Genomic DNA, 24,525 nt, shown 5'->3' on the forward strand with positions numbered 1-24,525 from the left:
AACTTGAACGGTTGTTTCAATCTGATCAGCACCCACAGGGATTACTTGCTAAATAGTCCATCTCCTTTTCCTTTAAAGCATGTTTATGACAGAAAGAGGGGGAAAAGCCATTACTTGCAAACTGACAAATATTTTGGCCAATCAGGAGACAGCAGTGAGTCTAGCTCCACCCTTTAGGGTTGCGAAGGTACCAAACAAATAGGTACCACAAAAGTAGACCAGTTTGGATCAGTTATTCTTTCAGTTATTATTTCCCAACTTTTAACAGTGAAAGCACAGATAATAAGAGTATAAGAACCAACCAACCTTAATCTGACCTCTTAGTGGAAATGAATCAACTGTGTCCAGGACACTGGACAGCCCTGGACCAAGCAGCTCTTTCATGTCATCAAAACAATTAGCTTTTGCTAAGTTTTTTACATTGAGTTTCCTTTTTATGATGATTTTTTTAAAACACTGATTTTGGTTGTTTTGTTTTTGTCTTATTTCAAGCACTTTTTCAGGGAACCACCTGCAAATCTGTTGTGTAAATTGGAGAATTAGTTTTAAATCTAAAAGCATAAGCTTCTTATAAATTGGCCCATTTTTATTTTATGAACTAACTACAGAACTCGTGAGCTGGTGTGAGTCAGCAGGTTGTTTAAAAAAGCATGTGTACTTTGGCTTTAAATTGACATGTAATGTACATGCATTTTCAACTTGAGTCTGGTTTTGCTTGAGGTCTCTGCCCATTACAGAGAGGTGTTTCTTTTCCACTTAAACTTGGTTTAATTTTGAGCTTATGGTGGATTAATGTTGATTCTTCATAGGTGATAAAACAAACAGAACCGTCTAGACCTGCCCTCTTTGTAAAGTTTCTTTAGGTAACATTGGTAATGAATTGGCACTATACAAATAAAGGTTGTTTGACTGATCTATTGATGCACATTTGATCCAAAGAAATTATTTGTTTTTCATTACCAAATGTCTTCATCTAAAAATGAAAGCATTTATTATTTTTTGATGAAATGAAATGCTTTTTGTCATGAGTTAACAAACAGGATAAGTCTAGTGCTGGACAGACATACAGACAGATTTGCTGTTCTTTACAGTTTAAAAAATATCAGTTTACAGTGCATTCAGAAAGTATTCAGACCCCCTTCACTTTATTCACTTATATTTTGTTGTTGCACCCTGATGCTACAGTAGAAAAACATCATTTTTGTTCTCATGCATCTACACTCAGTACACCATCATGACAAAGTAAAAACAGAATTTTTGAAATTTTTTGCATATTTGTTAAAAATAAGAGACTGAAATGTCACGTAAATTTTGTGTTTCTACACCTTGATTGGAGTCCACCTGTGGTAAATAATTTTATTAGACATGAGTTGGAAGGCACACACCTCTCTATAGAAGGCCTCACAGCTGACAATGCATATGAGTGCAAAAACCAAGCCATAAGGTCAAAGGATTGTTGCAAGGCACACATCTGGGGAAGGCTACAAAAACATGTCTGCTGCACTGAAGGTTCCCAAGAGCACAGTGGCCTCCATAATTCTCAAATGGAAGAAGTTTGGCACAACCAGGACTCTTGTAAGAGCTGGTCATAAACAGACCAATAGGGGGATAAGGGCCTTTGTAAGAGAGATGACCAAGAACCCGATGGCCACTCTGACTGAGCTCCAGAGATGTGTGGAGATGGGACAAAGTTCCAGAAGGACAACCATCACTGCAGCTTTCCACAGATCTGGGCTTTATGGCAGAGTGTCTGGACAGAAGCCTCTTTTTAGTGCAAAACACATGAAAGTCTGCTTGGAGTTTGCAAAAAGCTCCACATGAAAGCCGAGTCGGCATGCATCCCTGTAAAAGGGTACATTATCCAACTAACTCTTGGGGATGCAGTTTCAAACAGGAGTACATGCTACATGCTACTTAAACGATCAGTCAAAAACACGTGTTTTTTTCTGATCGTTTAAATTTTCCATGTTTGTACTGAATGTAGGTATGTCTATAATCCTTGACACAAGTGATTTATTAAAAACAAGCAACTGTCCTGTTGTTGTACTGTAAGTGTGAAGTTGGTTATGAAAAAAATAAATGTCAGACTTTATTGAATCTATTCTCTTTTTCATGACATTACTTCACTAGAGGTGCATGCTACCAAACACTTTACCTTATTGTCAAGGCTGCATCACCCCTGGCCCTCATAACTCAAACAGGAAGTGATGCGTGATGCCACAGCTTCTCGCTGTCATCACCAAGAACATTGTGATGGATGTGTAGACGGAGGGGACTGAGCTTACACTGCGGAGGGTCAACTGTCCCCAGCTGTCGTGCTAACAAATGGCTTTGTTTGGTCTCAGTGGTCAAGGTCAACACAGGAAAGGCAGTGAGGTTATGGATGTGTGCTGGGTTGTTAGTAAAGCTAGAGTTAGCATAGCAGGGATCTGTGTTTAAAGAAGATGGATGTGTTAATTTCATGGATTTAGTGTTCACGTAGTTCTTCAAGGATGTGACATTTAAGGCGTATCTCGCAAAATGACAAAAAGCCAGGAGAAATGACAAAGAGGTGCTTGCTAACATGCAGAATTGAGGGCATGAATATGGAAACCCAAAGGATGGATCAAGAGGAGCCGAGGGAGGGATTGTGAAAGGTTAGAGGAACAGCAGCAGGATGCTAAGCTGGAAGAGGAGAGGAGGGAGAACATCAAAGGACGAGGAAGACAAGGGGAATGCTGATTGTAGCTTTGTGTGTTTGAGCCAAATGTGTATGTGGCTCTGCACCTGTGTGTGATGCAGAGACAAAATACAGAGGCAGACAACACAGCACAATGTCCACGCATACACAGGCGCACGCCCACTGCTCATTGGGCTATTTATTGCCTGAGCGCTCGCAGGCATCACGTGTGTTTACACGCCGCGCCTCGCACAGAGGGAACACTCGTGCGTGATATGAGAAATGTCAGAAGGAACCGTACTGCTGCCATGTTCCTGCCTGCAGAAAGGAGCCGGGCTGGTTACCGCCCCCAGTAACCAGTGGTCTTTGGCTGCTAATGAGAACAAATCTTCTGAACTTTGATCCCGCATAATGGCAACTATCAATGACACACGGCGGTATAGCCTCACGTCACTACAGTGCCATTTACGATGCTGCTCGGGGCAGTGGTGGGAGAGGCGATGAGGCTGCAGGTGCAGTGTGGGAGGAGGACAGAACATCAGGAGTTTTAATGAAGCAAGACAGAGGATCTAAATATACAGATCAGGCTGCAGACAGACACATGTAGTCTTTTATTTTAAGTATGATGGGTCTTTACTGGTGTTAAAGTTGATGACTTTAAAAAAATATATAATTGTGATTATTTTGACACATAGAAACAGACTTGAATGTTTGCATGATGTGTAGAGCATATCATCTTTTCTGGAAAAAATGTCTTGAACTGGTATTTTGACACGTTATTGCACAGAAATATTGCTGCGATTCAAAAATTGTAAGTCAATATTGTGATTTAACACTTTTTGATTAATTTCTTAGCCTTATTTCTGGTTCAAAAAATGCCTCCTGGGTAGATATAAATCCAATTTCTACACTATTTTTAAGCTTGCACAGTATAAGAAAAACACGCAGTGTGCCATATCACTGTGCAATATTGCAGCAGCATTAGGAAGTGCAATAAATAAACTAAAATACAAGAGTGTATATCATCGTTTTTATAGATTAACCTGCTGTTTATTATGTATGGTACAATACCTGCATCTCTTTTTTTTTATTCCAAAATAAACCCCCTAAAGCATTTTTAACACTAAATTATAACCAAAAGTTTTTTTTCCCAGCATCTCATTGCATCAGAATGGTTTGGAAGCATGTCCATTATACCCAGGCCTTCATCTGCAGAGGGAGAAAGTGTTGCCTGTTTACTTAAAAATATGTGTTTATTACTGTATATTGCAATCCTGATGACAGTGAAACTACAATTAATTGTGCAGCCATAACCAATAAAAATTCAGGATTGTATCAGTGATCCAGAATTACTTGGGATCTGCTCATTTTTTATTGCTTTAAACAAGTCAGGTTCAATCACACATTCTATATATTCAACCACCAGGTCCTCTAAATCCAAGAATAACAAAAGATGATGAGTGGAGATGTGCTGCTAAGCTCCACTTAACTCTGTTGCTTACTTCTTGTTTTGAATTTCGGACTCTGTCCAATAAAAACTGCATTTAGTTAGATGTATTTACTAAACAGTAAGCCACTATTTTAGTTTCATTGATGAGTTTCACATAAAGAGGGAGAAAAGCTGTTGAAAGTGGTATTCCTGTGTTTTGCATTGCAAGATGCTCACAAAGCATTGAGGGGTCTCTTGCAATGCTTTGACTCAATATCATCAGTGTAACCATTGATTAAATGGAAGCTCACTGTGTCCAGCAGCTGCAACTGACACACATATAATATACGCAATGAACCTTTAACTGACCGTATATGTTAAGAACTAGGACGAGGTGCTGCGGGAAAATATTAACTTAAGGTCAGTTTGTGTAATTTAGTGCTTGTCGGCATAATGCTGTTGTGTCTTTGATAGCAGCTGAGTCACCTATAGCTTGAGTGTTTTTACATGTAGTAGACACGCAGCCTCTTTGTGCTCTGTGCTCAGTTCTCTAACAGCTGATAATAATATCAGATAATTTTACACACTTTTTCCCAGTATGTTTAGCATTTACTCCTCAGTTTTTCCCCCGTTGTTCCCAATTTATTCCCTTTTTTAATTACCTCCCTTTTACCCCATATTGCCCTGTGATTCCACCCTTATACCTCACTTACTCTCCTCTTATTCCCCACTTACCTCTTTCTTATTGCCCCCCTGTGTATGACTTATTCATCTCTATTACTCTCTCTTACTTCCTAATATTCCCAGATTTGTCATAAAACAACCAAACAAAAAAACATGGATTTGTATTGTATCAAACAGCACTATTAGTTTACATTGCATGTTCCTGTGGTTTGACTAATGCACATGCACGCATCACCATTGCAGTTGTAAAGTGATGTATGTAAAGTTCAGCCGTAGAATAGAGTCCTCAATTTAAAAGAAGGAGTAAGAACCAGAGAAGGCAGAACTGAGTAGCACATTTCTACACAACCTGGAAATATCTAGTGAGGCCACTATATTAGAGAGGTTGGGGGGCTGCTGTTGAATATGTAGCCATGAAAGGAAATTTTCATGGTCTATCACAACTTTGTGCTTGTTATGGCAGTTTTGTCAGTACTGTAGCCTTATATTTTTTCTGTTTGTCTGCTTGTTTTGTTTTGTCAGCAGTGTAACCCAGGTGACCTCCGTGCCCTGAGGAAGGGGATGACCCTCTACCACTCAGAGTCCCAGCTGTCCTCACTGCCCCAACGCCAGGACGCCATGCACATGGTCAGTACCCAAGAAGCTAATACAGGCACTTTTAGATACACAAACAAAAGGTACCAACTACAGCGATACTTACAAAGACTCACAGAGAGACTCACTAATTCCTGACCAATTACAGTCTTCTGCAGCCTTTTTCTAAGATCAACAGTGACGCCATGCTTACACAAAGGTGGTTATGTATGGAGACAGGGTTTAATTGCACACACGCTTAATTGTAGAGAAGATGGTGCCAGTGCCTCCACAGTGAAATCAAGTCAAGTCAGCTCTAATTCACTTTACCTCTAACTCTCCAATTATACCTCCATAGGCAGCCTCACTCTCTTTCTCAGATGACGGGAAATGAAGCACACATGCACAGTAAGAGGGTGGGCAGAGAAAAGAGAGAGTGAAAGGAGGTAAAGGGATGAGACGGACTAGATAAAGAAGAGAAACTAAAACAGAATAAAAACAGGATTGGAAGTTAAGAGGAGTTAGTCTCTCCCTCTCTTCCTTTCATATCCTGGCCCTTTAGCTCCCACCCTCCCTCCCTGGAGCCTGTTTGAACTGAATCCCACTATGAAAGTAATAATCCTCTAAAATCCACCGCCACCCCTGACCCTGCCATTGTCTGGGGAGGAGAGGCTGGGTAATTGTTTTCTGACTGCTTAGGGGAGGTCATATCTGGGCTACATCACTAACCAGAGAGGAATAACCCATCCCTGTGTATAAAAATCAATATTGTGTTTTAATCACGGGCTGTCCTTATGGGGCACGGGTCGAGTGCTTTCAGAGTCAGCTCGCACCTTTTAAGCCCACGGGTCAAACCTGCCTCCTCGTGGAGCTTCATGCCGCTCAATAATGTCCATAAACCTTGACCCTAGAAGGGGTCTCTCCTGCAAGAGAGAGGATAAACTGCAAATTATCTTGATAGTTGCCTCTTCGCATGTAATTTCACGGTGCAGGTTCACATGAAACAAGGTCAAGATATTGACTTACTCTTGGCTTCATGCTGATGTGACATTTGATGTCATTCTGACTGATACTAGGCATATGAAGTGGATTTGTGTGGCTGCATTTATCTACAACCAGTCTAAAGTGGAGTTCAACTGATTTTAAGCAGAATGGACCAACAAACTTATACTTAAGTATTAGTTACTGAAAATTTACTCCAGTGTTCAAAGATATAGGCTAACTGCTACTTTACTAGCTAAACTAGCTAGCTCATTGAGTTAGCATTAGCTTGCTAGAACAAAAATATTCACAAGTAGAATTTTAATAAAGAATAAACCACAAAAAATCGTTTTTAATGGGCATTAGTTACTAAATATTTACACCCATTAATCAAAATTGTAATTGTTACTTTGCCAGCTAGACTAGCTTATCGCAAGAGCTAGCATTATCTTAGTGTATAAAAATGTAAATGAGAATTTTACACAACAAAAAAATGCACAAAACACTTCTTAATCCAAGAGCATTAGTTACTAATTGTCTACACCCAGTAACCAGAGATTTAGTTGCTATTTTACTAGCTTGCTATTAGAGCAAACATTAGCTTGCTAGTACTGAATTGTTTGCAGGTAGAATTTTAAACAAGAATACACCACAAAAAAAGCTTCCTTCATGGGACTTGGTTACTAAATAAATGCCTAGCAAACATAGATGTAATTGTTACTTTACTTGTTGAAGCAGCTAGGTGGTAGATCTAACATTAACTTGCTAGAACAAAAATGTTCACAAGTGGAATTTTACTAAAGAATAAACCACAAAAAAATAGTTTTTAATGGGCATTAGTTGATGTAGATTGATTGAGACGATTGATTTAGAGCTTAGAATACAAAGAACAAACTGTTTAACAATTATTGAGAGCTCAAATCCAATTGCTAGTGATTTGAACATTTTATATGGAGGGATGGAAATGACATTGGACTGCTTTTACCAGTTAAAAAAAGACAAGTTGTTTTAAAGTAGAATTTGTTGTAATGAAGTAAAATAAATTTCAAATTAAACTTTTGTTAGCTTCATAAGCTAACTGCTACATCAGCATACATGCCTATAGACAAGTAACCGTAAATGTAGTTCACTGTCATGAAAGCAGAGCTCCAGTTTGGAATTGTGTTTAGTTGTGTAAAATGTGAAGATAAAAAAACAGATCTAGAAAATAAATATGTAAACAATTAAAAACTTCCTGAGGGTAATTGATTCTTGAGTTTCACCTCCTTTTGATGGCTTGTTGTCGTGACAGCTCCATGAAGACATAATCATGTTGAACTGAACAATTATTGATTTCTTGCTCTCTTATGTGACCCGAGTTCAGGCGCATGAGAACATAAAGCCTGTGTTTGAAGATGGAGAGGGAGAGAAAGAGAAAATGAGAGCTATGAGGCCAGAGACCACAGAACTTGAGTGAACTGTTGTGTGAACACATCCCAAACTATCAGCTTTTCTTTTATATTTAGCTCTTTGTCCAGTCCAAGCCCAGTTTCAGTTCATTGTGTGTGCGTGAGATTGTCAGATAGAAAACAAGAAAAAGAGGAACGATAGATAGAGAAAGGAAGACTGCGTGATCTGTGCAAAAACTCAAAGGGTCAGATTGAATTCTGTATGCTGAAGCAACAAACCATTGATACTGACAATGTTTGTCGTCCTTCCTTCCTCATCCTGCGAGGCCCAAATCAGGCCTGTTTATGCAGGCATGCCATCCCAAAATGTACATCCATATGAGCAGCCCCAAGCTCATTGTTTATCTACACTGTCCAAATCAGTGTTTTTTTTAATCTGCAGCTGCTCCAGAAAGTAAAGAATCTGACCTGCTGCTAGCCGGAAGTGTTTACACATTTTATATAGTTTTAACCAACAGAAGAGAGCTGATATGACAGGAATTTACATAATTTTTATTTAGCTGACTATGAAGTATAACGGCAGAACAGCTGCATGCACAATTTAGCCAAATAACTGTTCTTAAACAAAGGAAAGACACTTTACCCTGTTGGAAATACATTGCCAATACAAAGCTTTCACCCCCTTTTATTGATTTATAAAATCAGTCATGGTCTATGTAAGTTGGCTCTTTAATTTCAAAGTGAAAACAGATTTCTACAAAGTAATGTCAATAAATTAAATATTTACTGTGAAATAATTGACTGCAAAAATATTCTCCCCTTAAAGTCAGTATTTAGTAGAAGAATTTGTATGCTTTGGCTCATTGTATTGCTTGAAAATAAATCTTCTCCCAAACTGAAGTTCTCTTCCAGACTGAATAAGATTGTCCTCCAGGATTTTACAATATTTTGCTGCATTCATTTTATCTTTACAAATCTTTAGTGCTGGCTGCTGAGAAGCATCCCACAGCATGATACTGCTACCATTGTGCTTCACAGTGGGGATGGCGTGTTTGTGGTGATGTGCAGTATTTGGTGTCTTGTCTGATGCCCAAAAAAAAGCACTATTTTGGTCTCATCAGACCAAAGAACTTTCTTCCACTTGACCATGGAGTCTCCCACATGCCTTTTGGTAAACTCTAGTTGAGATTTAATCTGAAATTCTTCAACAGTGTCTTTCTCTTTGCCACTCTCCAATAAAGCTTTGACTGGTAAAGACCCTGGGCAATAGTTGTATGCAGGGTCTCTCCCATCTCAGCTGCTGAAGCTTGTAACTCTTTTACAGCAGTCATAGTGGTCTTGGTGGCCTCTGTAACTAGTCTCCTTCTTGCACGGTCACTCGGTTTGTGAGGATGTCCTAGTCCAGGCAGATTTACATATGTACCACATTCCTTCCATTTCTTGATGACGGATTCAACTGAAGTCCAGGGCATGTTCAGTGCCTTGGATTTTTTTTGTATCCATTCCCCAACTTATACTTTTCAGTAACATTTTCTCCAAGTTACTCAGAGTGTTGTTTTGTCTAAATGGTGTAACAGTAGCCAGGAACACTGATTAATCAGTGACTGGACCTTCCATACACAGGTGTCTTTATACTACAATCACTTGTTGAAACACATTCACTGCACTCCGGTGATCCACATTTCAGTGATTGTGGGACTACTAGCACCACTTGACTAGCCCATGAGTATTGGGTCAGTCACTTTTAAGGGGGTAAATATTTATTCAATCACTTATTTTACATTTTTGACCGTGATTGATTTATAAAATTAATTAAAGGATAAAATATAATACGAGTACTTTTTATAGTCACTGTATGTTTGTATTTGGCAAGACGATTAAAACATCATGTAACACGTATTTAGTGACTGTCCACTATAACCTCTGCACTGACACAAATACTTGTAAAGAGGTGTCAGGGCAGAGATGTGAAGACAGTTCTAAATGTCTCCTGTATTTTTATAAACTGCTATATTTGCACAGACCAATTTCATCCTAAGAGCTACGTTGTAGATATGGAAGGAGGAAGCGGATCTTTGCATCTCAAAATGAATTAAAACTCAATAGAAGAAGGATGGACACCATTAAACACAGAACATTAATAGATATCAGTGTGAGTGGTTGCCATGGTTGCTTCTTTGGCTTTCTTCATTGGTGGATTTGCAAAGCAACTAGGTGCAGGCTGCAACCCATTGTATCAGACTGTGAATGATGTTTCTATTGTGAAAGCAGAACAGCTGGAACAAACATTCAAGCCTAATGTGAAAATATCTTTAAAGGGTCATGCCAGATGGCCTAGCTGTGCATTTGCACCACGTGTATGGAAGCTAGCTTTCCAAGTTAGCAGTCCAAGGTATAAATCCAACCTGTCGCTCTTTCCTCCAGTTCATTCCCTGCTTTCTCTACCTGATTTCCTATCCTACTTATTGTCTGTTCCACTTCAAATGAAGGCTAAAAGCCAAAAAATACATCTTTATTAAGTGTAATGTTAAAAGGAAAAAGTACTCATTTTGCATTATTGTGCCCATTGTCACAGGCTGTATTATATGGGTTACAATAATGCCTTAGCTGTATTTTATATTGTAGCTAACTGAGGCGATGTTATAGCATTAAATATATGCATCTTTATATATATTCTAAAACTGCCCTTTAAGTCATCCATTCAAGTGAATGTTCTGTATTTGTTTACAGTGCTCTAATTCTCTGCACAGAGCTTTAAAAACATTCAAGGCCTCCAAGCTGGCAGCAAATAACAGTTAAAAATTTTGACCTTGACTTTTCTATCAGACTTTTCTTGATTACATTTTAAGAGTGTATCCTACGAAGTAAGCTATTTTATGAGAATGGTTAGATGAAATATAACTTGCAAATAGAGAGCAGGGCTGAGGAAGGAGAGAGGAGCAGTTTAACTATTAAGAAACGAAAGGCATGAAGTCAACCTCTGCAGTAACTTGTCGTTAAAGGATGATTTACAACATGATGCACATTTGGCATTTTAGGTTCTGTCATTTAATTTACAAGCCATTATGCATCTGCATATCTGTGCATGTCCTATCTAAGACTGATAAGCAGCAGTTTATGATGGATAAAGAGAAATGAAGTAGAGATAATTGGCAGCTAAAAAGAGTTGAATACTGCAGCACCACACTGCATTAACTATCTGTAAAAGTCTATTGCAGGAGTCTTTTTAAGGAAGAAATAACCACCACTACAACAACAATGAAAAACATACAGATTAAGTCAGTAAATGTTGAAAATGAAAGTAAAACTAAAGAGAAATGCCTTGTAAATTATTGACAGAATTCAAATACAAGTTTAGGTAAATGGCTTTTGATTAACAATGCACCTTTGATTTACAATTCTTAAACTTAAGCCCTTTTCACAAATGCAAACCTGAAATGATCTGGAAAATTTCATGGTAACTTGCTCAGAAAAAGTTCTGACTTGCTTGTTCACACGTCCCCCAGAGCAGCAGTTTTCCTCCAGTTTGCTTGTCCATCAGTGGAGGGATGGGAGAAAGAGAGAGAATACTAGGTAGCTAGCAGGGGGATTTCAGGATAAAGTCAGTGTGAAAAAAGACTCTGCTGTTGTCGTTTGCACATGCACCTCACCCAGGAAAATTCAGGAGGTTTTTTTTGTAAGTGTGAATAACACTTTACAGTTAGTATTATTACATATTTAATACTGCTTACAATACTTATTGTGAGTCTGGGATCCTCCTTGTAGGAAACCCTGAGGCAGTGAGAGAACCAGCAAAACCCAGAGCAGAGCAGGCATCAGCGACAACAGAATGACATTGATCAAGTCAGAAGCAGAATAAAGGAGGAGCTGGGGTGGAGGAGGGTTGCAAAAAGCAGCTTGATGAGAGAGCAGCAAAGCATAGCCAAGCTAGAGCAGTTTAAAAATGGTGGCATAAGTGTGATTAGCCAATAGTGTAATTAGAGGCTAATCAGCTGGTTGTCAGCTGATAACGGCTTGCGTGAGATCAGCTGATCTCTATTATATGGCAGGGTGGGACTCTGTAGCCTGCCTGAACTATCGCTATGTGCTCCGTAAGATTAGGGACTTACAATTGAAGAACTGTGCCCATCTCTGGTGCGAGGTAGTTTGTAGGCTGAATAAACAAAATGTTTCAACTCATTAAGGATTTTACGTGTAATATTGTCTATATTATGTTGTGTTATTATTCTATCTAAAAACACAAAAAATGTGAGATAGGATTTTTTATATTGTCTGCAACATTAACATTCTTTGCCACCTGTTTAAATGATAAACTGCTCTACTTTTGGTTGGTTTTAAAGACGTAACAAATGTTTTCTAGTTCCTGCCACAAGTTTCAGTCTCATGCTGCAAGGATATCAACCTCTGTAGCACTAGTGCTATGGGCAAAGTTAACAAAAGCCCCAAAAGCAAGTTTTTTGGAAAATTGTAGTTGCACTCAGAGGAAACTCAGTTAATTTAGTGCGTGCAGCAGAACCTTTTTAATACAAGAAATAACCAAATTTCATATCGACCTTTTCATTTTGTGCATTCTTGTCTGAAATCTAAGTCCATGAAAGTAATAAGTTACGGCAGGCGACTCATCTCCACGCTCCGGGCAGAGCATGTTTGACTTTATTAAAACCATATCTGTACGGGGATGACAACTTTCACAGAGAAGCAAATGTGGCACCACGCTATATTTCTGTTTTTCCTCTAAAGTTTAGACATACTGAGGGCCTTTCACCTTTTATTTGTACATACAGTTAAAGGCCAGAATGTCAGCACTATAGATTCAAAACAAAATTAGGTAAGACTTCTCTGTAGTGGTTTCAAGGTTGGCAGTAGTCAGGCAAAAAAAAAGGCAGACTAGCAAATCAAAATCTGTTTTCATGTGCTTTATTTGATATGAATTAACTGCTGGGCTGTTTCCACCAAGCCTCCCTCTCTGCTGCAGTGGGATTATTATTTTATCTCTGTGCTATTAGGTTGTGTGGGCTCATTCTGGCACCTAAACGGGGCCAGTGGGTGCGGAGGGAGCTGACAGGCGCATCACTAGCGAGCAGAGAATTGAACCCGGGCTAACAGAGCCACAGAGCTGTGTCTAATGCAGGGCCCCAATGCCAGGTTACTCTGAATGGTGCCATTGTGTGTCCCAGAGATCTCTGTGTCCCTCTAACAGAGAGCCACTGTCTGGAACTAACCAGGGGGTAGGATGAGTCAAGCAAACCCCCGATCCTCATCCTGGCTGGCTGCTCCCATCACAGCAGGTTAAATCACACCGTGCAGGTAGCAGACCTGGCTGGGAGATGAATACATGGTGAACGCAAAAAGGGAAGGTAAACACGAGGGAAGGAGAGGTGATGTAAGTTAGGATGAAAGGGATGGCATTTTCACTGCTACACTACAAGAAATCCCTCCTGTTAAATCAGAAGCAACCCCTTCCGATAATGAGAGAGCATTTTATTTCCTGTTGTTGAGCGAGGTTTTCCCAGAATTACCGGTAACCCACGTGAGGTGGTGCTCATCTGACCCCCCCAGGGTTAAACACTGTGACAGCACAATTGATGAGATAAGAGTTTGACAGTCTATAATAAAGCTCTACTTTTTATTACCCACTGCATTGTAGTCCAGATTCCCCAGGGGCGGCAAGGCTCTACCTGCTTTAATTGTCAAAAGTAAATAGGCACATATTAGCTAAAAGCACCGATAGCACTCTTACTGGATGGTTTATTAAATGGAGGGTGTTAACCGGATGTTTTGGGTTTGTGTAACCTTGTCCCAGATCAACTCTTCTCTAAAATCTTTGCTCCTCTTCACCTTTCAGGGCACTGGGCGCCTCCCAACAAGCGAGTCCTCTCCTGCCACGGGCTACCTGTCCTGCGTCCAGAAGCCTGAGGCTGTGGTGCATGCCATGAAGGTACAACACTATGTAGCAAAATAAATACTGAGTAACTAAAGCCAGGAAACAGCTGTTTTTTCTGGACAAAATCAAACTAATATTTACTTTTGCAACTTCCCCATGTGCTGTCCAGTATCAGCTTGAGTCCTTGTGTGTGCTGAGAAATGGCTTTAGCATGACAATCAAACTGAAGATTACATAAGTCAAGATTAGATTAGGTAAGATAAAACAAGATTAGGTATAATGAGATGATGTAACAGGTGAACTTCTTCCAACTGGAGACCAGTTAAGTTCAAGAGTCAGAGCAAAGAATAGTCATCAAGTGACAGATACAGATAGAGTGCATTTATAGGACTTGAGTGTCCTGGTTTTGATCAGATTTTGTATTTGGGCAGAACCTGGATAAACTGATATTGCTACTCTAAAAGAAAATGAGATACTGTGGCATGTATTCGCTTACCCTGACAGCTGTTAACTACCTGCGTAGGCACAGCCTCAGCCAAGTGACAACTCTGTATTTACCCATTTCTCCTTGTCCTGTGCGTTGGCAGTGACAGGCTGACTCCAGTCAGAGGTGAGGACATGTTAGATACTTGCTGTCACTTTCTTCTCCAGTTGCTGAAAAAGACGTGGATACATCATATCTGCAATGGGATGTCTGCATTTAATGGTGCTAAGCTCACAATAGTCAAAATCAAAGTGAGCTTTATTGTCAATCAGGCCATGTAAAATAAATTACACAGAGGATGAAAATTTCGTTCCCCCAACTCCAAATGTGCAAATATCACATAATAGAGCACACAGACATCAACAAAATGGCAGTAGATACAACAGACAGTGGGTCCTACATTATGCAGGATGGAATAATTTACATTCACACAAAAATTTTGAGGTATGTTGTTGAAGTGCAAATAGTGCAATATGGTAAAGAGTTGTTGAAGCACAAATAGTGCAATATGTGCAATATGGTAAAGTGCAAGTGCAAAGTAGCGGCATGGAGAAAGCATATAGAGTATTTGAGTCAATGTTATTTAAACAGTCAGTTGGTCTTGTGGGTGCAGTGGTTATCAGGTTCATAGAATGTTCTTGTTTGAGTTGAGTTGAGTAGTCTGATGGCTTGTGGGAAAAAGCTATTTTTTTAGTCTGGTGGTCTTGCACCACGTGCTGTGGTAGTGCTTACCAGATGGTAGGAGGGTGAACGGGTTGTGTGCTGAGTGGGTGGGGTCTTTGATGATATTGGTGGCTCTCTTACAGCAGCGGGACGAGTTTAAGTCCTGAATGGATGGTTGGGCTGATCTGGTGATCTTCTCAGCTGTCCTCACCACCCTTTGTAGGGCCTTCTGGTCAGCAACAGAGCAGCTGCCGTACCAGACTGAGAGGCTGCCGGTGAGGATGCTCTCGATAGCACCCCTGTTAAAGATGGTGAGGGCGGAAGGGGGGAGGTCAGTTCTCCCCATCCTATGAAGGAAATGGAGGCGTTGCTGTGCCTTCTTGACTAGGTAGGTGGTGTTGGTTGTCCATGTCAGGTCATCTGTGATATGCACTCCCAGGAACTTGGTGCTTTTCACAGACTCCACAGCACTGCCATTGATGGTGAGTGGGGTGTGTGATGTGTGTTTCTTCCTGTGTTGAAGGTTATTGATGTCACACCAGTTGATGAGTTGTCATACCTCCTCTCTGTAGGCTGAGTCGTCATCGTCGCTGATGAGGCCCACCACTGTTGTGTCGTCACTACCAATAACCCACAGGGGTCTCATTTTTCTCGGATTTCAAAATTTGCTGTGGTTTATTAAAAAAAAAATAAACATCATAGGCACCTGCACAAATAAGATGCAGTAATCAGAAAGCATTATACTAGTACTTATCCTGTTTACAGGGGTATGAATAACAGGTTTCTCCATGTATATATGGACAAAAGTATTTGTACTTTAATATGGCATCGGCTCCCTTTTGCAGCTACAGTATAACAGCTTCCACTCTTCTTGAAACTCTTTCTACAAGATTTTGGAGTGTTTCTGTGGAATTTGTGTCCAGTCATTCTGTAGAGCATTCATAAGGCATTGATGTTGGATGAGAAGGCCTGGCTCACAATCTCCGTTCCAGTTCATCCCAAAGGTGCTCTGTGGGGTTAAGTTCAGGGCTTTGTGTGGGCAAATCAAGTTGTTCCACACTGAACTCATCAAACCATGTCTTTATAGTCCTTGCTTTGTGCACTGAGGAACAGTCATGTTGGTAAAGAAAAGGGCCTTCCCCAAACTGTTCCCACAAAATTGGAAGCATAACATTGTCCAAAATGTCTTGGTATGCTAAAGCATAAAGATTGGTCTTTACTGGAGACAAGGGGCTTCTGAAAAACTCTTCACATATTTTGCTTAAAATCAGTTAAACAGTTGAATGTTTGGTGGAAACTCCTCGATGGGTCTCGGAGTGATAAAAGTCTATGAGAAATAAAGCTCTACTTTTTATTACCCACTGCATTGTAGTCCAGATTCCCCAGGGGCGGCAAGGCTCTACCTGCTTTAATTGTCAAAAGTAAATAGGCACATATTAGCTAAAAGCACCGATAGCACTCTTACTGGATGGTTTATTAAATGATCTGTAAATAAAACTGTTTAAATTAATACATTTTCCTCTCTCAGAGATATCAGGCTATGGTGTCAGCCTTGTAATTGAGGTTAGAGTAAAATCAAGTAGACCTATTGTCAAGTGTTGACAGCAATGTATCACTTTTTCATTTGGATTCTGGGGGCCTCAGCTACGTTTTAGGCACAAAGTGGAATGACCTCAAGGATAAAGGTTGGGAGCCACTGCTCTATAGTAGTAGTGAGGTGGTACTTGCTAGTATTGTAATCAAGACCAAGCTTTCTGAGACCAAGACATGCTTGAGACCAGAGTGCACCAAGACCAAGACTTTGGGGGTTGAGATCAAGATTGAAACAAGACCAAGACCATAATAATCAATTTTTAAAAATCCTTACAAGGTTGAACAGTAAAAGAGCACTCACTCTTTAATTTTAGTTTGCTTTTAAATAAATTTGACAGCAACAAACAAGGTGTTTGCAACTTTGTTTTTAAAGCACCACAGTGCAATTTGTTTAACTAACTTCTTGTCGAAAACAAATCCTTGTATGTATTATAAAAGCTACTGTCAAGTCCAGAATTGTTTGGAATATATGAAAATTAGATGATGATCTAGATTTGTCAGGTGAATGAGGCCTAGATTAAGTGTTGAGGCATTTCTGACTAGAAATAAGATGGACTGGTTGTTAAGATCTGAGTTTTTGCAGGTGTCTGACACTTAAGGCACTTCAGTAAATTTCCAAGGAGGCATAACAGTCAGCGACCTAACAGCAGCTGTTTTATGTCAAACTACAACATTAATTTATCAGCAGTTGTTCAACAGTTTGTGGGGGGTTAATCCTGAATTTAAGCTATTTGTTGTTCTAGCAAGGGCTTCTCTTTAAAATAACATTAATGATGTCGAAGAATAGCAAATCAGTGGTGGTGTAAGATGTAAGGCAGAGTAAAAATACTCCAGATTCCAAGACAAACCAAGATATGCATAAAAGTAGTCTCAAGACCAAGACTGCTCTCGAGTACTACAACACTAGTGCATGCATATTTGCACCCCTTAAGTTAGATTTGTCTTCACTGAAACTCACGTGTATTTTTTAGGTCACTTCATCAGTGTTTTTGTGTGCCATCAGGTGCTTGAGGTCCACGAGAACTTGGACAAGCAGGTTCCTGAGGACTATGAGGACGACCTCAGTGAGAAAGAGAAGGCCATTGTGCGAGAGATGTGCAACGTAAGTACAACTCTTTCTCTTAAAATATGCTTGGCATTGATTTGCTTTTATTCTGGTTCCTTTTATGTTCTGAAAAGGACCACAAGACTTGGCTTGCATTGCATAAATGAATGATTTTAAAATAGGAAGAAGAGCAAGCAGGAGGTGAGCATGTGATTCACCATGCAATTCATCTGCTACATCTGCAGAATAACTTACATAACACACCAGGTTTAAAGGAATTTAAGTTGGTTCATGCATTCAAGCATGGCTCACTGTATTGGTTCTATATGTTCTGCATTGATGTAAACAAAGGAGCTTTATGTCCATACTGTCCCTGTTTGTTCTGCTGTTGGTCAGATTTTTCATTTTGTTCCGCTTGGTGCAAATCAGGTCAGCCTTTGAGCTGATTCCACTAATGAGGGAGCCTCATTTAGACTCATTTGCTTTGGAATGACACTTGCACTAGTGTCCTCGCCACAGCGCTCCCACTTGCTTTCTCTCCACCTATCTCTCCATCTCCCCCCCTCCAACTCTATCATCGTCCCAGCTCCACAGCCAACTCTACACTGTAAGTAGAGGCTTGTAGTTGAGCTGTCAGAGCAATTAAACCAGAGCGGCAGGGAAAAGAGCACCCACCGCCCCCCTGCTTCAGCCTCACCCCTTTACTCTGTGCTCCCTCCATCTTTCTCTGTTGGTGCTGAAAGGCCTGGTCTGGGATAAAAGGTCCGCTGATTAGAGAGAGAATGAGAACAGGGCTATCTGGGCACTGCAGAGGTATGTGACAGGCCAGGAATCTAGGGAGCACTACAATAGTACCTCTGTAATATCACTGGGGTCCCCCAGGGGCCCCACTCCCTCACTCGCCGAGAGATCTCAGCTCCAGCAGAGACACAGGACAGAGATTCAGAGATAGCTCTACTGTTACATGTGTGTGAGTGCAGACTCTGCGAGTCAAAGCCAAACCGTGAACATCTGAAGATTTTGCTCTTGAAGAAGAAAGTCTTTTTCTCCCTCTGCCGCGCCTCACTCTCTCAGTCTCTGCCTCTAAGTCGGCCCGTCTCACTCTTCCACTTCTCCTCTCTCAACTTCTGTCTCTGCTTTGGTTTTGCAGGTGGTGTGGAGAAAGCTGGGTGATGCCGCTGGATCAAAGATGTCCATCAGACAGCACCTCTCTGGGAACCAGTTCAAAGGGCCGCTGTAGCACAGCAACCACAGAGAGAGAGAGAGATCAGGATTTACAGTACCTACACTCACCTGAAATCACCTCGTTCAGCCTGCGCCTACACAACCCATCATGCCATGCTCCCGACTGCCTACAGTACCCAGCATTCCTTCAACAAAAGACTGGCTAAGAAAGCTATTCCATGGACCTGTTAGTCAAACATGTTTTTATCTCAGAGCTTATGAAGCATCGACGACTGGCAGCTAGTTTCACTGATACACCACTTCTCTTTGTTAATTTTCCAGCTACACAATGATCTCTCTCTGTAAAAGCTATAAACACCCCCCTCCCCACCCCCAGCCCTTTATAGCATCGCTGTGCTACACTAAGCTAACGATATGACATGGTTTAAAGCACAGACCTGATGAGGCTGCAGGGGCACAAATCTCTACTCTAGTTGCTGGAATGTGAAGGCAACACAGTGGTGGTATCTTCAGATAAGTCTTGATAGTACCTCCTATAGAGACCCTAGCTCCTGTCACATGTATCACCCCCTAGTGGTCAACGAGTATAACTAGCATTAGCATTCTAAAGTGTTAACTAATGTGAAACCCACTGTGACCTAGCGCCTTTTGCTCATAAGACAAGTCTATGGATAATAAAGTCTAGAGATCACTGTTAACTTGTGTATATTATGTATAAAACCATAGCACTACTTCATTGTTATTGTTGATTTTTCTTTGATCTATTTTGTATTCTAGCGTGGCCATGTGATCAATTACTTAGTTTGAATCGCACACAACAACCGGACCTTAAACAGGGTTTGCTTTTGCTTACGAAAAAATCTTGTTTTTTTTTTATTCTTTCCAGCTCAAATGCTGTTATTCCTTTTTTTTTTCTCTGTAACCTTTGAAAATGTATCACAGCCATTCTGAATCAAACCATCTCCATGCATTAACTGATAGATAATTTTCTTTGTGAAATTGACTCAAATTGTATGCTGTGTGCATGCTTGACAATCATTTTCTCAGGTTGGGAGGGCTACAGCTTTACCTTTGCCCATCTGTGACGGCGTGTGTCTGTGGTGGTGTGCTTGTTGAGTGTATGTGTGTGGAGACTGAATGGTTCTCTTACAGCTGTAGCATCTACCTGTGAATCCTCTTTTTCTCTACTGAACCCTGATTACAACTCGGTTGAAGACTGCTGAAGGCGTTTGCTGAATCCATGCAATAACTTTTCTCCCAATAATGAAAAAATAATGGGCCTTTTCCACCGAGCAGTTGTTTCAGTACATTTATGGTACTGTAAACTCTGATTTTGTTTGTGCTTTCCACTAATGTCTGTCCAGCTTTAGTGAGGGGAATCCCAGTGCTTTTTGGCTCTTCTTTACATTTTAAACAGCAACAAAAATGATTCAAAGTAAACCGGCTCTCAAACAAGAGCCAGCTTCTGTCAATCACAGAAAAGAACTGGCTTTTTCAAAAACTTTTGTACCATTATGACTTTACTATCTCCATTAATTGTCTACAAAAATGGAAAAAGGAAACCGTCCCTGGAATGAGAGCCAGCTTCTCTCTTCTGTAATTCACAGAAAAGAACTCACTCTTAGAGCTGGCTCGTTCACAAACTTTGGTACGATTTTGGCTTTACCATCTCTATTAAACCGCAAAAAAATGGCAAAAGTAAATTTGCTCTTAAATGGGAGACAGCTTCTGTTGTCCATGTAAAAGAACCAGCTCTTAAAACTGGCTCACTCGCAAACTTTGTTACCATTTTGGTTTTTCTATCTCTATTAAACGGCTACAAAAGTGGAAAAAGTCTACCAGCTCTCAAATGGGAGCCAGCTTCTGTCATTCACAGAAAAGAACTCGCTCTTAGAACTGGCTTGTTCACAAACTTGGCAAAGGTGATTTGGCTCTCAAATGGGAGCCAGCTCCTGTTCTTAACATTAAAGAACCAGCTCTTAGAACCCACTTGTTCCTGAACGGTGCTTTACTACTGGCTCATAGCCTGCTGTTTACCCTACAAGGTTAATTTGCTAAATTACTATTTAAAAAGTTTTTTCTTAAAGCATGTTTATGACAGAGAACAGCTGTTCAGCTCAGTACAAAACATGGCACATTCCGCATTTTTCCATCATTAACACTTTTGCAAAGAAATTGACGCTTATTTCAACCGATCACTGGGCTGCAGTAAGTAGCTACCCTTTTGGGTTGGGTAGGTACACTTAGTACGTTTTACCAACTTTTGACAGTGGAAATGCAAATAAGAGCACACAGTACTGCACCAAACTGAACAGGACCGCTTGATGGAAATGCAGCTTAATGCATAACAAAAAAGATTCATGGCCAATAGCTAATGTCTAAGTTCAGTTTTTGAGGTGTTTTTGCAATGCAGATGAAAATAGTCATCTAGAGCACAGTCCTTGTCTTTTGTCTTGGATTCAGCAGGTGTGTTTATGCAGCGCATGTTTCTTAAAATTGATTTTTTTTTCTTAAAATAAGAGAGATAAGTCTTCCCTTAGGTGTCTCCCGAAAACACTAACATTTAAAAAACGAGTATTTCTTGATGTCAGAATGAACAAACACTGTTTGTCAAAGTATTTATTGCCAGGTGTTAGATAGAGATGGGAGCGCTCTCAGTGACTAAGCAGCGTTATTTTAGATTTATCAGATTTACTAAAAGTGTAAAGTTATTTCATAGATGTGTTTAGTGACTGACAGCTCCAGCTCTCCCATCTCTAGTGTTATTTGTTCCAAATTAGAACATTGTAAGGCTACTTGCCATGCACCTCTCCTCTTTCAAATGATGGCTCAAAAATAAATCAAAGTATGGTTTTGTAAAGTGTCCTTTTTTCTAGGAACTAATTTGAAGCCATGATACGATTTTGAATACTTTATAAAAAAAAAGGCATTTGATTTAAAGTGTGCCACATTTTTCTGCATGGTGTTTTGATTTGGAACTCAGCTGTCTTTTTTAAAAAAAAAAACATCTAGAGTATTTCTTTTTGCCTAAATGCTAAAACCACAGTACAGAACCCTAGAAACCTACAAAGTCAAATCCTGTAGAAACTAGCATGGCTGGGACTTCTTTTCATGAATTTCACTGATGAGGTAAATATTTGGCAGATGAAAAAGAAACAAGAAATAGGCCACTTTTAGAAAAATTTGGGAGAAAATAAACAAAGTTGGTTAATGAATCTGTGTAGTGTTGTCTTTATTTGAAGGAGGAAGCATGCCTTCAGGTGTGTTGTTTTCTGTAGTAGATGAGATAGACTGCACTCTGGTGGTACAACAGTTGAACTACATAGTTTCTTCTAGGAAGTTCAATGTATTGAACATGGTGAGCTTCAAGTGAGCACTAAAATTATAAATTTCACTCACTTATATATCATAATAAATACAATGTTATTAAATGTATCCTTTTGTCATAAGGGGGGATTAAACTGCCAAATCGGACTGCGAACAGGAGTAACGTTTGTGTGAATTTACCATCTTCAGAACAGTTAAAAATTTAGCTAAAAGCAATAAAATGGTGGGATAACTTAATTTTGACTGGCAAAACACTTAAGCGTTCAGCATAAATAAACCGTTTTTGGATAAAAGCTAGGATAGTTAAATTTATGCTTCATTTAGATAACTATATGAATCATCAGATTTTCTACATTTTATTGGTAAACACTTCAACAGTAAGAATACATAAGCAGAATAAAAGTTATCTCAAAGCTATGGATTCAAAGAGTAGCTGTTAAACTGTTTCATTTGACTTTTTCAGCATTTAACAATCTTGCTGTTTTGGCTTGCTAGCTGTTGGTTGTGAACACTTAATAAAAACACCAATGTTCACCATGTTAATTCTGTTTTTGTTCTGAAGGTTCAACAGGCAGTAAAATTTCCATACACCATTTTAATAGTCAGCTAAAAACAAGCTTAAAAAAATGGATGAATGGCATAGCAAAGTGGTTCTCAAGTGGTGGGTCAGGACCCAAAGTGGGTTGCAAAGCTTGTTCCAATGGGTAGCTAAATGTGTGCCAGGGAAAAAAATAATGTCTGTATGGTAAATTCATACAATATTCTTCAGTTTTTCCAATGATAAAGAGTAAATTTCAATATTTGCCTCAAGATTTCAACTCATTTCCTTTCCTTTGGCTGACAGGTAGGTTTACCCAAGATATAAATGAAATTCCTTGTGAAATAAATTACCATGTTGTCTTGGAAAAATGGAGCGAAATTAAATGTATGCATTTCTGCCTGTAATGATCTGCTTTTTAAACATGTTTATTTTGTCTTGGCTCTTTGATTATTATGTTTTTTTTTTTTCATTTAGAGTCCAAACTGCCACTTTTTTCATTAATCTGAGTGGTTAAAGTTACAAATATTTAGGTCACGATCTCTCTTAAAGAGGAGGTGGTGGGTCCTGATGCCCGACCAGTTGAAAACCATTACCATTAACCACCAGCAAAATCAACAAATATAGCCGAGTTATTAGTATGATATAATATGGCAGTTAAAAGTGTATCTTTATAAAGGGTTGAAATAATTTAGTAAAAGAAAAGGTCTTTTGGGTATAAATAAAATCATACAAAGTTGTTTATTTTTAAACTGTTAAATGAAAAACAATAGTGGCATCTAATTAATTTGTAAATATAATTGGTGCAGATTTATTTTACATTTTAATGTACAATAAATTATTTCATAGGAAAGTATCATGAACCCCTCTGAGATGTAATGTATCCTGTTAAATCAGGATGTCCTTGAGGTCTTAAAAAGTATTAGAAGTTGGTAAATCAATTTAGTTAAAATTAAGGTGAGTCTTAAAATATGTGAAGAGGGTCTTGAAAAGGTATTAAAAGTATGAAATTTAACGTCAGATTTTCTGTATAAACTACGTAAATGCAGTGACACCTTGTCATCTCATACAGTGTGAAGAAAAGGCACAGGGCTCATTTCAAAAAAGGAAAAGCAGTAATTTATTATCCTAAGTGCCACTCTGACACAAACCAAATCTGTGTGGATACAGAGAAAAGAAGCCTGACTAAGGCACATATGGATAAAACTCAAAAACAGAAAAGAAGCTAAATGAAAGGATCAGATATGTACACGTATACCTAAGACTGTCCAGTGTTAGACATGGGTGGTTTAATACAAGGATTGTTGTACTCAAAAAGACGAGAAATAAAACTGAGCTGAAGGAACTAACAGCGTCTATTATGATGGAAGCAGTACGGCATGTTTAATCAGTACATATGTTGGGGAAATTATGTACAGCATGTTTGATCCAGCTGCATATTCATATGTCCTTCAGCAACACTGCAACCATCTCAAGTTTTACCATCTACTGTTTATTTCTCAGCACAGCAGTGGGAATGAGAAAGAAAAACAGATTGCAGGAAAGGGAAAAAACTTGTAGGACATGGGTTTAAAAAAAAAAAACAATCCAACAAAATATAAGGGGAAATGTTAAAGACTCCATCTCTGAACGTCTTAAGATTAACTAAAAACCAAAGTAAAAAATAAGCACTGGGTTGCACCAGCTGTGTGTAAGCTTCAGTGGTGCCTTGTTTGACTGTAGTTTCAACGTAGGAATAAGTCTAAATCTTACTCCACCTTGCTCAGAGTATGGGTAAAGCCCTTCATCATGGTGTATGGTTTTGAAAGGTGGACAAACTTGGAAGAGGAGGAGGAGCAGATGGTTTAACCGGCTGTTTAGTGTTGGCCCATCCCTCAGAAATATCTCATGACTTTGCTGCTTTTGTTTTCAATGAGCGGAGATAATTTTATCAGTCTTTTAATCCGCCGTATGTTTTAGTTGACAATTCCCCCTCTTGATGCCACTGTTAGTTCACAGTCTGCAGATCAAGAGTGTAACCTAATTTATCCCCTGATCACTGTCACATTTTCCATATATTTTCATTGCTGTTTGTGGATTAACAGTTACTTAA

At 39.5% G+C, this 24,525-nt stretch overlaps 1 protein-coding gene across 4 annotated transcripts in view; it reads left to right on the plus strand.

Annotated features, from left to right (window-relative positions):
• The window catches only part of ccdc85cb (coiled-coil domain containing 85C, b), an 85,008-nt gene extending 63,225 nt beyond the window's left edge, over positions 1-21,783 (plus strand). For 2 of the 4 annotated variants that reach the window (XM_041805105.1, XM_041805107.1), the window contains 4 exons: positions 5,295-5,399; positions 13,560-13,652; positions 17,342-17,440; positions 18,534-21,783. In XM_041805105.1, coding sequence (XP_041661039.1) covers positions 5,295-5,399; positions 13,560-13,652; positions 17,342-17,440; positions 18,534-18,623 — 387 coding nt within the window. In that variant the 3' untranslated portion in view covers positions 18,624-21,783. The remainder of the gene's footprint in view (positions 1-5,294; positions 5,400-13,559; positions 13,653-17,341; positions 17,441-18,533) is intronic. The other 2 variants (XM_041805106.1, XM_041805108.1) reach the window with 1 other exon arrangement.
• The last annotated feature ends 2,742 nt before the right edge of the window (positions 21,784-24,525 follow it).

The sequence above is a fragment of the Cheilinus undulatus genome, linkage group 14, assembly GCF_018320785.1.
Source record: "Cheilinus undulatus linkage group 14, ASM1832078v1, whole genome shotgun sequence".
In the NCBI taxonomy this organism is placed as follows: Eukaryota; Metazoa; Chordata; class Actinopteri; order Labriformes; family Labridae; genus Cheilinus; species Cheilinus undulatus.